This window comes from Anopheles arabiensis, chromosome 2 (genome assembly GCF_016920715.1).
Source record: "Anopheles arabiensis isolate DONGOLA chromosome 2, AaraD3, whole genome shotgun sequence".
In the NCBI taxonomy this organism is placed as follows: Eukaryota; Metazoa; Arthropoda; class Insecta; order Diptera; family Culicidae; genus Anopheles; species Anopheles arabiensis.
This window is the reverse complement of record NC_053517.1, coordinates 31,886,396-31,900,785: the sequence shown is the minus strand read 5'-3', so window position 1 is coordinate 31,900,785 and position 14,390 is coordinate 31,886,396. Positions and strand designations below refer to the sequence as shown.

Here is a 14,390-nt window from a genome sequence, read left to right as displayed (position 1 = left end):
TAGTTTAAATAGAATTGAGGTCAGATTCATAAATAATTGGAAAATCAAAGAGTGGTTGAATACCACTGCGTTATATGTTTTTCGCGATAAATTTGATGTTCAATCGTTTTTTTCATGTCAAAGCTTTCACAATTCAACAATCATTTAATGTATTATTACACAGCGAGTATTGATGGATGATTCTATTTATTTCAAGTCCATTGTTAAATTTCAGAACATATACGCTGTATGATTACACGCTTAAAAGATTACGTTTTCTAATGTGCTGCACCGGCGGAGCCATGCAAATCAGATGAGTAGTACAAAATGGGTCTGTGTTTGGGAATTACTGTTTAATTGTGTTAGCAGAATAACACACAAATCTAGATCAGATCGGCCACATTCATGGGCATCTCATCGATCTGCGTGGAGTAGTATTGTTCAATGTCTCGCAGAATTCTGATGTCGTCCGATTTGACAAAGTTAATAGCAACACCCTTACGCCCGAACCGACCCGAACGACCGATGCGATGGATGTACAGCTCACGGTTGTTCGGCAGATCGTAGTTGATGACCAGCGACACCTGCTGCACGTCGATACCGCGCGCCCAAACGTCGGTCGTGATCAGCACCCGGCTCTGGCCGGACCGGAACTCTTTCATAATCTCGTCACGCTCCTTCTGCGGCATGTCGCCGTGCATCGAGCTGACGGTAAAGTTGGCCTCACGCATCTTCTCCGTCAGCCAGTCGACCTTGCGCCGGGTGTTGCAGAAGATGACCGCCTGCGTGATGGTCAGCGTGTCGTACAGGTCGCACAGCGTGTCGAACTTCCACTCCTCCCGCTCGACTGCCACGAAGAACTGCTTGATGCCTTCCAGCGTCAGTTCATCGCGCTTGACCAGGATGCGGATCGGGTCCGTCATGAACTTGGAGGTCATTTCGAGGATTTCGTGCGGCAGGGTGGCGGAAATTAGTACCACCTGCGTTGCGGGCGGCAGGTACCGGTACACGTCGTAGATCTGTTCCTTGAAGCCTTTGTTAAGCATCTCGTCCGCTTCGTCCAGCACCAGCATCTTGATAGAACGGGTGCGCAGCACGCGCCGCTTGATCATGTCGAACACGCGGCCCGGCGTGCCGCTCACCACGTGCTGGCCGTAGTCCAGTTTGCGAATGTCCTCCCCCAGATTTGTACCGCCGATGCAGGCGTGACACTGTACGTTCATGAAATCTCCCAGTGCGAGGATGACCTTCTGTATCTGCACGGCCAACTCGCGCGTCGGGGACAGGCAGAGGACCTGCGTCTCTCGCAACGTCGTGTCCATCGACTGCAGAATGGATATCGAGAAGGTGGCCGTCTTACCCGTACCGGACTGTGCCTGTGCGATGACATCACGGCCCTTCACGATTGGCTGAATGCTTCGCTGCTGGATGGCGGACGGTTTCTCAAAACCTACAAAGAAAGCGAACGTTACACTTGCAGCATTGACCCGCCGTCAATCCGTCAAATGGCGAGGAGAAATTCGCCGCTTTCTAGCCTGGCATATGCAACTTACCGTACGCGTAAATACCCCGCAGAAGCTCTTCCCGCAGCCCCATTGAGTTGAACGTCGGCAGCACCTCCACATCTTCGCTCGTCTCGAACTCCACGTTCGAGAGGTCCTCGTTCGCCGGCACCCGTCTTCCCGACATGCTTCGGTTTTGTGCACTCTCGGGGAAACTTTAAGCAATTGTTTGATTTCCACTACTGCAGCAGAAGAACGCCGATAAAAAAACACTTTTCCTTTGCCCCTTTGCAAACTTTCCGAAAGCGGAGCGTGTGTTGATCGATGTCAAGATTTTCGTTTGGCATTTTCTCCTCCCTTGACAGCTCTGCCGGCAAAGCGGTCGCTGTCAAAGGAGGTCGACATTCGGCTTCTCACGTGGTGAGTCGACTTAACGCAGGAGAGCTCTTTAAAAGTGCAATCGAATTGAAAAGTACCTAATTGAAGGGTGATACAATTAAGAATTAATATTTTTGATGAAATGTCTCCCTTACATATGGGCACAGATAATACAGTCTGTAGTGCATTATAATTTGAGTTTTATTAGTTTGTTCTCACTTCTCACCAGTCATTCTCACCGCTGTCAAAACACACCGAAAAAGAAAGGATTACGAATTCTTTTGTTTTCATCGAGGGCTCACCAAAAACTTGTCCGCTGATCGCACCGTACCGCGGCGTAATTATTCGTTTTATTTTGGTTTCCCCCCGTTTCGAGCGTACAACGCGTCGACGTTGGTTCCCTGTTCGTCGCTAGATTGTTGTTTGCTTTTCCTTTGCTTATCAGTTGGGTTAGGTTGTGAAAGACAGCCAGCGGATTGTTGTATTTTGGTGTGCTTCGTATAGTGTGGTTGTTTTTTCTCGCTTCTCCCTCGTCCCAACACTTATTACTCACGACCCACTGCCATCGGGCGTTCCGGGTGTTCTAACGTGATTAGGAACAGTGATTCGTTTTTGCTTTCCAAGCATCGAAATCTTCCCCTCCGTATGAGAAGTATGCGAGTGTGCGTCTAATCACTGGCAGCAGCAGCGCGTCGGTTTGACATCGGTTCCGTAGGAGTAGTATGGTCAGTCTGTTACGGAACTTTACATCAAACTCGGTAAGGCTTCCCTCTACGGCGGCTGGTCGCTGGCATTAGGTTACATTACGTTTGCTCGATTCTATCATTGTAGGGTGGACGTTTCTTTGATGAATCATCGAGAATGGACGACAGCAGAACGATGCTCGATCCCATCCTAGCGACGGAGGATGACGACAGCTTTCGACCGCTCCGCACGGTTCCAGCATTCAGGTAAACGCGGCAATAGGTGGATCGGTGGTGTGTGCTTTCCAACTGCTGATACCGACCGGATCAGGCCGGAATCTTATCGAACTGTTGAGTTGCAGTGCGAATTTGGAAATACGTTTACTTTACGTAGACTGCAATGTGTTCCGTTGGTGGATTATCAATTCGAAGACGGAATAAGATAAGCCGAATCGAAGATTCAGTCCCATTTTGTTATCAAAAAGTGTGAATCCTGAAATCAAATTATTGTTTGTGTGTGTTCAGTGCAACAGTTCTTGTCATAACATGGAACTAATGTCCGTTTTTGTGTTGTTCCAGCATTCATCTGCTGATATCGAGCTGTATTTCCTTGACCGGAATCATTCTAGCGGCTACATGGGAGGATAGCCGACGATGTGAGGCTTACTTTATAATGCTTTATTTACGAGCCGCGTTTTGGATTATTACCTACGTAAGTGAACGGCTCGTAATCAGTGGAACTGGAGCTTAGATCTGAACCTTTCTTTTGCCCCCTTTCTCTCTCCCCTTAGCTGTTCGATCACATCGTACGGGCACATCACGAAAAGTTAAGGCTGAACGGCTATCACGATTTCCACCGTGCGACCGACCAGCACAAAGCCGTGCCGCTACAGATAGTGTCGCTGTGGAACACGTTCCTGCTCGCGATCCAAACGCTGATTCAGCACTACTACGGTGACGCATTCGGCGAAAAGTGCATCGCGGTCGGTTTGCTGTCCCCGATTATTTACATCACCGCCTTCTCCGGGCTGGAAACGGTTGTGCTGTGCATCGTCAATGGAAGCTACATTGGTATGTATTTCCTACTCTACCAGAGCGCAAGCCAAGCTTTGCAGCTGATGTTCTATTTGTTTCTGTTTTTTTTCACTCTCCCCATTCCATTTTAGCTGCTGTACGGCGATTTAATCGTACCGCTTCACCGCCGGACGCTTTGCAGGACAACCGTGGCTTCAGTGGTGGCTCGTTGGGACTTACCCAGCGTGGCCTGAGCACGGCCGAGCTGCTGGAGAAGCAGGCGGATCTGATCAAGTACTTGAAGGATCACAACTTGAAGCTGAATCAAAAGATAATGCAAATGAACGCCCAGGTGCGAACGGTCACGTATCCTGGATGAGGTGGATGGGGAGCGTGTTTTTTTGTATGGTCGCGGATTAAGAACAGGGTAATAGAAAAAGTTTTCGTTTTCTACATCACCAACCTTGGTATTGGTGGGTTGTGAAATGCACATTGGACTGAAGCACTTTACGCAACTATCCCTACTGCTCTCCTATGAAAAGGTTCTCCATCGATTAGTGTCGGAGCATAGGAAGTATATTGTAGTGTCTTATTTCCAAAGTATGTTTGTCTTACGTTCTCCAAAGCATGTTTTGTGTGTCAGGTCAGTTTAGTAGTGCCCACTATTAGTTCGATGTAATTCATATGTTCCAAAATTGGTATTTAAGAAAGAATTCCTCTTGGAATCTGAGTGATAAAAAGAAACAGTCGTTAAATAAATACTTACGAACTATTGCCAATGGAATTAGGTGTTTGTGTGTTAAAGTTTTCATGCAATCATCCATCCATCTTTATTGATCATAGCGGTGCAGTGTAGCAAAAGAATCGCACTATACACAAACAAAATATGTTCAAAAAATACTACACGTGTAGTAAAAAAAAAAGGTAGCAAAATTCCACCGTCCTTGCACGCAAAGCTACTCTGGATTTGGCTACGCAGAGACGGCGATGTACAATTTCAGAGGGATGCTTACGGCTTATCAATAACCTCCAACCATAGATTGCTCCGCCAGCGAGTAGTTGAGCGATTGGTTCGGCGCGAGTTCGACCATACATCTTGCCTCCTGTATCCTGCTGTGCAGCTGATCGTTCTCCTCCTTCAGCTTACTTATCAACGCTGCCTGCAGCTGGACGAACTCTTTCGGATCGGCAATGCTCTTGAAGCTGTCGTTGACGCTGTAATCCTCGGCCGGGCACAGTCTTAAGCTCAGATCGTTAGCGCTGTGCTGTGCGTCGGGCATCGGGCGGGTCAGATTGAACACGCGAACTTGAACTGTTGTTTTGGGGTTGGCAAAAGAAAAGGTGTGCGGTTTGCATGAGTGTTGTGATTATTACACACCGTTCATATCTTATCGCCTGAAGCCGAACGCCCTTTGCTTACCGATGTAAGATAGCTGTACCGGCACAATAACCATCGTCTCCAGCAGGGTGAAGGACGCTACAAACACAACGGACGAAAAGCCCTCCACAAAGCACCGTTGCATAAACGTTTCCCCAAAGCCGTGACCCATCGCGGTGTGTACCGTTAGCAGCACCATGTTCGATAGCGTCACCAGCTGCAGGCTGGATTTCTTGTGCCGGTGTACCCTCGCGGCGAACGTATGGTGGCCGCAGCGATTCAGGCTTTGGTGGCGGCTTTTAGTGTACAGATGGATTAGCTAAATGAGAAGAAGGAGATCTTAGAGTGGGGGTTGTTGGGTTGGAGTTCCCTTTGTCTGATTGCTTACATAAACAATCGCCCAATAGACGCCACGCAGGTAGAGCAGCATGTAGTAGTACACGCACACCGTGGTGGTATCACATTGCTGCAGTGTGTAGATCACCGAAATGATCGTCAGCGTAAGGGTAACAAACAGTTGGATGCTGTAAAGAAGGGAATGTGATCAATTGTTCCCCACCCTTTCCGGTAAGATGCACATTGCCACCGTACCATGCGCTGGGCACCGTTTCTAGCTTATCAAACCGAACCGAATCCTCCGGCTCGGTGTTGCTGGTGGAATGGAACAGGGACTGGTTCGGACCGGCAGTTCGACCCGCGACGCTGGACGAACCGATTGCAAACGATTTAAACAGAAACGACGATAAACCACGAGTAAGAAAGGAGGTCGACATTTTGTACCACTTTTTGCCTTCGCTCACGATCGGAGGTTATCGATCAACTGACAACTGAAGCATGACAATCATTTGATCGTACGTCTGCAAAAAATCTCCATTTTCTAATAACCCTTCCCCACATTGACTGTTCGCCGCCGGTGTCCTTTCCCTAGCGACTGTTCACCTGTCAGCCACTGTCGCGGCCACGCGGTTCCATTATCCGGTGAAGCTCGATCGTTCACCGTACTCTGCGCGAGAATGTCAACACACTCCGATACGCCGCCGCAGTCCAACAGTTCCAAACTGTACTCACCCCCATGCCTGATGGAGGGCAAACCCCGTTTTCGTCCCATCTTTGTCATCAGCTTGTTCAGGTAGGTTTGGGTATTCTAGCCACGAGCAGGCACAAATCGTCTCTAATCTACCCGCTCCCAACATCTGTGTTCTTCCCAGCGCCCATCTGTTTCTCGCCATCGTGATCATTACGGCCGGCACGGTTGCATCGGTAGCCGGCTGGCCACAGCCCGCAGGCGACACCGATCGCTCGTCCTCCGTGTACTTCCTCATCATCTATCTGCGCATCGTGTACTGGCTGGTAACGTACGTGATCCACGAGCGCAACAAAGCCGAATTCGTACGGCTGGCCGAGCCGGACTTTGACCACTACCGGGCGCTGGCCGTCTACCGGAAGGCACCGCTGCAGATCGCAACGCTCTGGAATGTGATACTGCTGACGGTGCAGAACCAGGTGCGCTATCTGTTTCCGTACGAGCGGCCGGACCATGGGGCGGGTGGCGCACTGAATCCCGCCATCACGCCGCAGGTGTTTGTGGTCGTCGTGTGTGCCCTCGAGCTGCTGGTGCTGCTCTGCTTCTACGTGCCGCTGGTCCGCATCCTGATCGACGTACGGCGTGGGGAAGGGCACGGTAAGGTGACCGATCTGCGGTACCGTCGCATGACCGATACGGAACTGGCGGAGCAACCGATCGAGTGGCAGCTGGAGCGGCAAGCCGTCCTGATCAAGCGGCTGCGCGCGGAACGCGATCGTTTGCAGCGCGAAGCAAAGCTGCTCGGCGTTGATCTTTGCTGATAAACTGTTTGATTGCGTCACGCGTACTTTAGTAGCTTTGTGTATTGCGTTATGTTGTTAAACGTATCGTTAGCTATGTTTTGTCCCCGATTGGTACGTACCCAAAACGTACGGGTTGGAAAAACAACAATTCATCTCTTGATATGTTTATTTGTTAATTAGTTTTGGTCACAAAAAATGATAGTACGCTACTGCACTGCAATGGAGAGTGTGTGTGTGTGAGAGAGAAGATAATTCAAATCAAATCACACAGCCGTAAAACAAAACGGGAACTGGGAAGGGAGAATCCCTTTACAGAACGAAATTAAATAAATATACGTGCACATGGCCGTGATCAGTCCCACACATACGATCAACTACGCACTAAATCCCTACATCTGATTGTGTCATCCGTCCCCAGCTCCGTCCAACCGGGCGCTTTGCCGCCCGCACACTACGCATCCGACAGGCTCAGCAGCTCGCTATCGCACGCCTTGTAGCTTAGCTTGCCGGTCGAGTCGAACGAGTACGTGCTTAGCTTGCTGCCATTGCCGGCATTGCGACGCTGCTCCGCTGCTACGGTTCTTTGTCGATGCCGCCGCACATCCTCACCGGTCCCTGCCCGCCCCTGGTGGCTCCCGGTGCTGGTGCTGGACGATGTAACGGGTGAGTCACACTTCTTGCTGGGTGCGCCACCGCCACCGGCGGACAGCTTCTGCGCGATCGCTTTGCCCAGCTTACCCTCCGGTGGCTTGCTGCGGTGCTGGGTTTGTTCCGCTTCGCGGTTTAAGCTCGCACAGCGATGTGCCACATGGCCTAACCGGGGTCCCCACTGCGGGGGTCCTTCCAGCAGAAGTGGGGCCGCCTTAACGCGCTGCCTCATCAGCTCCATGTTGATGGCGTGCTCCTCCTGGCGTAGCCGCTGCTCGGCCCGCCTGGTCGCTAGTCGCAGGTTTAGCTCTTCCTCGTGCGTATGGCTGAAAGCGTTTGCGGGACAGATTTGTAAAGCGGTTCACTCTTCAAACTAGTAATGGGAAAAATGAAGTTTTCGTCGGAATCGCTTCCGGATAGCTCTGAAGTTTTCGGGAATTGATTTCGGATAGTAGGTCCGGGATCAGTTTCTGAAAATGGCTTCGGAATCGGCTCTGGAATCGGAATCGGCTCTGGAATCGGAATCGGCTCCAGAACTGGTTCTGGAATCGGCTCCGGAACTGGTTCCGGAATCGGCTCCAGAATCGGATTTGGCTCAGAAATCAGAACTGGCTTCAAGATCGGAGTCGGTTTTGCCATCTCCATAAGAATTTTGAATACTTGTAAACGACCAATTCTCATGGAGATTCCTGAACTAATTTTGTTGCTGAAACTTCTCACTACAATTCAAGAACTAATTCTCATTCCGGCACTTATTTCAATTCTGGAGTTAGTGCTGATTCCGTTACCGGAGTAAATTGCGATTCCCAGGTCGATTCCGATTCCGGAATCGGCTCCGAAATCGGCTCCGGCATCAGAATCGATTACAGCATTGAAATAGGCTCCAGAATTGGATAGGTCCTGCTCCCGAACACAGAATCGGTTGGTACACTTACTCTAGGTTAAGGTTTTGAAAGGCTTGCGATTTCTTCACACCCCACCGGAACCGGGGCGCCTTCTTCCTGTCCGCGGTCGTATCGTCCAGCTCCATGTCGCGCAGCTTCTTGCGGCACCATTCCGTCCGCAGGGTGGCGGCCAGGTTCGGCCGGTTGACCGGATAGATTGGTGCCGGCGTATCGCCCGACCCACGGTTGTTGTCCGTGCTGTTGCTGCAGCTCGAGTTGCTCGTCGGGTACGGAATCTACGGGATTAGAGTGGCAAATTAAATCATGAACTCTTCAAAACCTCTCCAAATCCCAAAAAACTACCCACCCGGGATGGGTCGTGCACGGACGCAAAGTATTCCGCACACTTTTCCTCCACACTTTTCCGCCGCTTGGTCGGTTTGCGCGATTTTCGCTTGCGCTTGGACTTTTTGCCCGACGAGCCGGGCCGTTCCTTCGGTTGCGTTTCCTCGCCGCCGGAGTGGCGCGATAGACAGCCGCCCTTGCGCTCTGCCCGCTCCCGCCGGGCCATCGATGGTGGGAGGGCGGCTTGCCGTAACATTTCCTCCGCCCGCAGCCGCTTGTTCAGATGGCGAAAGTACTCGTCCTCCCAGGCTTTCGTGTGAAAGTAGCTACTGAACAGCTTCTTCGGGCACGGTTTGGCCTTGAACGTGTGGCGTGTCCGGCGCAACCCCCCGTCCGACTCCAGTCCCGTACTGAGCAGGGCCGGCGACGAAAGGCTCCGGCTGAGGCACCGACTGTGGCCCCGGTTCAGCCGCTCGGAAAAGTGAAACGGCTTAATCTGCGACTGCAGCTCGATCTCGGCATTCAGCTTGGCCAGCCGGCTCCGGTTCTCCTGGTCCGCCATGATCGTCTCGAACAGCGGTATGCGGGACGTGATCGGGACCGGGTTCGCCCGGAACTGGGTCGACCGAGCGGTCCCACCGTCGGCCAGCGCTTCCCTCGACGGGAAGGCGCTCTTGCTTGCCACCAGCAGCTCCTGCAGCGTGCGCTGCTCCTCCTCGCGCTGCGTCATCTTGTACGGCTGCGGGATGGTCACGTTGGTCAGGTTGCGTATCGGGCTGGCCGATTTGCAGCGCAGGCTGCGCTTCACGTACCGATCGTACCGCTCGACAAAGTCCGAGCTGGCGGTCGGCGTCGCGCACGTGGCGGTGGAGGCGGTGGGCGTGGCGCCGTCCTTCGCCGTCGGTGCGCTGCTCTCGTCCGGATCGGACACGTACGGCGTGCCGGAACGGTACCGTGTACCACAACCCAGCTCGTCCCGCAGACTGTGACACTCCTTCGGCCCGCTGTCGATGCGCACCGACTTGGCGGATCCTTTGCGTGCCGCACTGTCCGGGGGGGCCTTGCTCTCCTGCGCCGTGTCCACGACCGTCGGGGGCGATTTGCTCCAGGAGTGCAGCGAGTCACCGTCCTCCTCTGCCAGTCCTGCGCCCGGGCGAGCGTTTGCGTTCGATGCACCACCAGCGTCGCCCTGGGCACAGGGAGCACTCTCGCTGCCGCCGTTCTTGTAGTCGTCGTGCTTGCCGAGCCCTTGAACTTCACCGCTCGCTGGCTCGGGTGACAGCGGTGGACGGCAGCTGGTGGACCGGCGCTCGGGCAGCTCCCCCGTAAAGCAGATCGATTTCAGCTCGCGCTGCTTCTTCTTCAGCGTGTTCAGCCGGCAGTAGAACTCTTCGCGCGGCAGATGCAGCAGCTCGTTGTAGTCCGGTATGCTGTCGTAGAACTGGACCATCGTCTGAAAGCTGTCCGTCTCCTTGCGCAGCTGGTGAGTGAGCGAGCAGCACTTGGACCGGCGGTACTGGCCATTTCTGGCCAGCGGACACTTGATCGATGCCTTCTTGCGCGTGATCGTGCTCATCGCTTGCTGGGTACGCGGATCCTCCAGCCCCCGGTCGAGACTGCACTGGGGCACCAGGAAGGATGGGTTCGGTCGCTTGCTGGACGGGCTGAGCGGTTTCTTGATGCAGGAGTTCACAAACACCGACCGACCGTGCTGTCCCGACATGGTCGACGAATGTTTCGAGTTTGAACGGCGTTTTTGGTGTGTGTGTGAGGGGCGCGAAATATTCTAGAAATCTAGAACACCCTGGAGCGCTCGGAAGGTTCGGGTAGGCACGAGAGCCTGCCGTGTGCTTAGGGCAGCATTGCCACGTCGTAAACCGTTTCGGATGACATCGTTTTTTTGCACGTTTTAAGGTTGAGTCGAGCGGGATGACCTGGAAATATTGGTTCTCGTCTTGCTGGATGCTCCGCAGCTTGATATCCTTTGCTGACAGGTGTTTCTAAATTGAAAGGACCCAAATTTTAGCCTCTTTTCAAAGCAGCTTTAACAATGCAGCACAATTCGTTACTATCCGCTACTGGAATTTGCACTGGAACACTCACACTGGCAGCAAAACCAAACCAGCGCTTTTTGTTTGTTGTGTGCTCCCTGGCGCACTATGGTAACGGAAACTACGACCGACTCCGAACGGGTCGTTTTTCCAACCGTTCGGGCTCCGACTCCGATTGGTGTTTGCGCAAAGCGCTGTGTGTTTCCCGAGAGCATTTTCCACTGCCACTGCGGAGACTCCACCGCGAAAAGGGCACTTACCGTGCCGCGGGTTTGATGGGATTTCCTGTGGCGCGTGTGTTGATTGGAAAATCAAAGCCAATCGGCCGCGTCATCGTTAGTTTATACGTTATCACCTTCGAGACCGGGTGCGTCCTTTGTGGGAGGGGAAGGGGATATACAAATTAGCACCATTGGGTGGTTCCTTTGTTTGCCTGCACTGTGCCAGCTGGAGCTTCTCATCGAGCGGCAGCAGGCAACAACAACAGCAGGAAGCTTTGCGGCAGTGACGGGCTAGAATGGCTCATAAATTATATGCCTCGTGTGTGTGTGTGTTTGGCATCTAACGAACCGATCGGTGGTAGGTGGGAGTCGCCGCCGCTGAGAAGGTGCAATAGCATGTGCCGCTTTGTTACGGTTTAATACGATTTTTCAGCTATTTAATTGTCGTGTTCGTTCGCTTGCGCTCGAAGGGTCATCAACGTTCCAACTTTGTAGGGAAATGACTATTGGCGGAGATCCGCACTGTGAGCTATTGGCGAACGTTTAGGAACGTGGTGGTATGATAAAGGGAGAACGATAATAAACGCGTGCTTGGCAGTGATTCAGCGCGTTGTAATTGATCAGCGGAAGTTGAAAAAGTGTACATAGGTGTTGTTACAGTAAATAAATATATATATTTTTAATAATCGCAGTTTGAGTAGTTTAAGATCCGTGGAGTAGGCCAATGTAGATGGCGAAGTATATAAAACAATCAACTAGAATAACAGGTTGCATAGGTTTATCTGAAGGAATTTAATCTGCATTTTACAGAATTTTCAAACATTCTTTTTGAAAAGCTTTTATTGAATGCATAACATAGTACATGGGATAACATTAGGTGCTGTTAGTAATAGATAGTTTCTACTCATGATATCAAATATGATAACTTATTTAGGAAACATTGGGATGCGTTTTTTTTTACAAATTGCGTACATTAGCTACGTCATTTCAAACGATCTACTAACACCTGCACAAGCACTACGCATACAACGGTAGCAACGTGTGTGCTGTGGTTGCGTAAACGAAAACAGCTGATTGACGATACGCGACCAAACAAAGAGCTGCGCTAGTGAGAGCGGGAGATTGAAAGTGCGTTTGCTCTCGAACAGTGCGGCGGTCTCTCTCTTTTCTCTCGAATCAGCGCACAGTGGCAGAAAGGCATGGATCGTGTGGAATAAATTTATGTAAAAAATAGAGTGCAGATGTTTTGGGGTGTTATGTTGGACAAATTATAGAAATTGTGTGTAATAGTTGATCATGTAAAATATAATAAAACTCTTCTGATTCTTCGCATTCATTTGAAATTCATCATTTACAATCCACCACAGTTGTATTATCTATGTATAATTTATTAGCATTTAATAAACCATAAAATAGTCAACAATGAAAACGAAAGAACAAATGTTTTTTTTTGTAATCACTACTAGTTTTGACCTTTTCACGCTTTAATTGTCCCGCTGTGCGCAAACCATTCGCTCTCACTCGCAGCCACGGATTTGGCTGGCCGTCTTGCGAAAGGGTCTTGCTCGCACTCGGTAGGTGAGAAACGTTTAATTCAAGTCCATGCTTCGTCCGCTTAGCACGCGTCGGCTGCTTGAGAAAAACAAACCCATTTCCCCTGTCTCTTTCGTACCGTGCCCAGCCCGATTCCAACTGCGTGTGTGTGTCTCTGTGCGGTGGTTACTACGGTAAATCGTTGTGTGAGGTCGTTTCGGTGCCAATTTTGTGCGTATTTTGGGAGGAAAAAATCAAACCTCTCCCATATCGCCTGCCCGATTACGGTGCAGCACAGAGAACCCGCCCTGCTGGTAGGCAGATAGGCCGCGGAAAGGAATTCTCGCCAAAATTATCCCTTCCAGTGGGGGCAGCAGCAGCATCGCTACAGCGTGTTGTTTACCTTGAGTGCATCATCTTTCCACCTGCTGGTGGTGGCTGAGAAGAACATAAGAACGGGGTTCCCCGCTTTAGTGAGTGGGGGTTGGTAGTAGTAAACGCTAAACTGCTTAGAAGGAACCGTTTGTCTGCGTGAGGTGTGAAGAAAGCCGCGTGAGTTCAATCGCTTTTATCGTGTACACACAGCGCGCCCAGCGCACTCAGATGATAATTGAGCGTGTGTAAGCGTAGCGCCTACACTACTAACACAGCACCGTAGCGCGCGCGTAGTGTGCGTACAAAGGAACAGGACGAGCGCGTTCTCTACAAGCGTAGCAGCCGCTGTACAAAGGCCGCTCGGTCGGTGTGCTACAGTGCTAACAAGTGCGGGTGGGTGCGGCCAAGTGTTTAGTCCGGTGAGCGTGCAAAAGTGTCCCCGTTCAATTGTATTTGCACCAAGTGTCAAACGCACGGTCCCTGTCAAAACGTGCCGTGTCATCAACGTAGCAGCAGCAGCAGCAGCAAGTGCTCTAAAGGAGAAGATTTGAGTGGAAAATTTTTGCATCTCGTGATCAATCGTGCCAAGGGCAGGGGGAAAGCGAAAAGTGATTTAGCTCCCCGCTCCCAGTCGTTGATTTCATTGCCTGAAATAGAAATCATTCTGTGTCCCGGTCAGCAGCAAGTGTATAGAGTGTGTATCGTCTGCCACAACACAGGAGAGTGCTTTCTTTATGTGCTGTTAGTGCTGTCTATTCCCTCAGTGTGGTGTTTGTGTGGCGTGCGTGTGTGTGTGTCTGTGTGGTGTGTGCGGTGCCTCGTAATCGGAAATTCGTGTGCCGGTGGCCCTTTCCGCGCTACCGCGAGCCGTATGAGCGATCCAAGTGTCCTTGCCGCCGTGGTCACCGTTGCGGTAGGTCGTCGACCCATCAACCAACTGCCAGCCTACTTAGACCCGTAAAGGGAAGCCCACAGCAAACGCGAGCCCCTCGGCAAGCGGGTGGCGTTACCATTCCTTTCGTTTGGACTGCCTTCTGTCCCCCGGTCGAACATTACCTTATCGGACAGAGTGCAGTTGGTGGAAAGTGGCAGCGTAGAACGTAGAAATCAGCTAAAGGGAAAGAGCATCCCCAGATCACTGTTTGGTGTGTGTGTGCGCGCTGCAACTGCATTTCGCTATCCCGTAACCGTGGAAGCCGTACTGGACGGTGGGGACGGAGGGGGCGCATCCGCTCTCACGATGAGCTTTAAGAAGGCCAGCCGCACCAAGAGCCTGTCGCTAAGCGGGGACGACTTTCCGCTCCGTTCGGTCGGCGGCAATGTCGCGGGCAAACCGAAGGCCGCCTTCAGCACGCTGAAGCGGCCGGAGGACACGCTCAAGATAATGAAGTACATCGACGACAATGTGATCGGGAAGGGTGTTGCCTTTCTGGGACCGTACGGCCGTCGCAAAGGTAGGTAGAATAGGCTACATGCAAAATACATTTGAGCATCCTTTTCATAAAAGCACTACCAGCATAGCTGTTTCTTTGTTTCAAGGCCTTGTGTGTCGTTTCTTTGTTTTTGTTTACG

General features: G+C 51.5%; 6 protein-coding genes across 9 annotated transcripts in view; 3 read left to right on the top strand and 3 right to left on the bottom strand.

The window, feature by feature from the left end:
- Positions 1-167: 167 nt before the first annotated feature.
- LOC120893665 (eukaryotic initiation factor 4A-III) lies at positions 168-2,274 on the bottom strand. The gene is made up of 3 exons (XM_040295688.1): positions 2,162-2,274; positions 1,533-1,957; positions 168-1,429 (listed from the first exon to the last, which is right to left on the bottom strand). Exons 2-3 carry the CDS (start codon positions 1,666-1,668, stop codon positions 363-365), a joined length of 1,203 nt encoding a protein of 400 aa, XP_040151622.1. The 5' UTR covers positions 1,669-1,957; positions 2,162-2,274; the 3' UTR covers positions 168-362.
- A 226-nt stretch (positions 2,275-2,500) lies between these two features.
- LOC120893667 (transmembrane protein 192-like) lies at positions 2,501-4,340 on the top strand. Its single transcript, XM_040295690.1, has 5 exons — positions 2,501-2,617; positions 2,691-2,809; positions 3,122-3,254; positions 3,334-3,613; positions 3,709-4,340. The coding sequence occupies exons 1-5, from the start codon at positions 2,582-2,584 to the stop codon at positions 3,933-3,935; spliced, it is 795 nt and encodes a 264-aa protein (XP_040151624.1). The 5' UTR covers positions 2,501-2,581; the 3' UTR covers positions 3,936-4,340.
- Positions 4,341-4,355: 15 nt separating this feature from the next.
- On the bottom strand, positions 4,356-5,779 carry LOC120893666. Its single transcript, XM_040295689.1, has 4 exons — positions 5,526-5,779; positions 5,323-5,458; positions 4,977-5,253; positions 4,356-4,868 (listed from the first exon to the last, which is right to left on the bottom strand). The coding sequence occupies exons 1-4, from the start codon at positions 5,705-5,707 to the stop codon at positions 4,576-4,578; spliced, it is 888 nt and encodes a 295-aa protein (XP_040151623.1). The 5' UTR covers positions 5,708-5,779; the 3' UTR covers positions 4,356-4,575.
- A 49-nt stretch (positions 5,780-5,828) lies between these two features.
- LOC120893668 lies at positions 5,829-7,126 on the top strand. The gene is made up of 2 exons (XM_040295691.1): positions 5,829-6,063; positions 6,143-7,126. Exons 1-2 carry the CDS (start codon positions 5,948-5,950, stop codon positions 6,777-6,779), a joined length of 753 nt encoding a protein of 250 aa, XP_040151625.1. The 5' UTR covers positions 5,829-5,947; the 3' UTR covers positions 6,780-7,126.
- A 61-nt stretch (positions 7,127-7,187) lies between these two features.
- LOC120893664 lies at positions 7,188-10,974 on the bottom strand. Its single transcript, XM_040295687.1, has 3 exons — positions 8,661-10,974; positions 8,345-8,589; positions 7,188-7,735 (listed from the first exon to the last, which is right to left on the bottom strand). Exons 1-3 carry the CDS (start codon positions 10,359-10,361, stop codon positions 7,213-7,215), a joined length of 2,469 nt encoding a protein of 822 aa, XP_040151621.1. The 5' UTR covers positions 10,362-10,974; the 3' UTR covers positions 7,188-7,212.
- Positions 10,975-12,489: 1,515 nt separating this feature from the next.
- The window catches only part of LOC120898430, a 49,852-nt gene continuing 47,951 nt past the window's right edge, over positions 12,490-14,390 (top strand). For 2 of the 4 annotated variants that reach the window (XM_040304275.1, XM_040304274.1), the window contains exon 1: positions 12,490-14,272. In XM_040304275.1, coding sequence (XP_040160209.1) covers positions 14,059-14,272 — 214 coding nt within the window. In that variant the 5' untranslated portion in view covers positions 12,490-14,058. The remainder of the gene's footprint in view (positions 14,273-14,390) is intronic. The other 2 variants (XM_040304276.1, XM_040304277.1) reach the window with 1 other exon arrangement.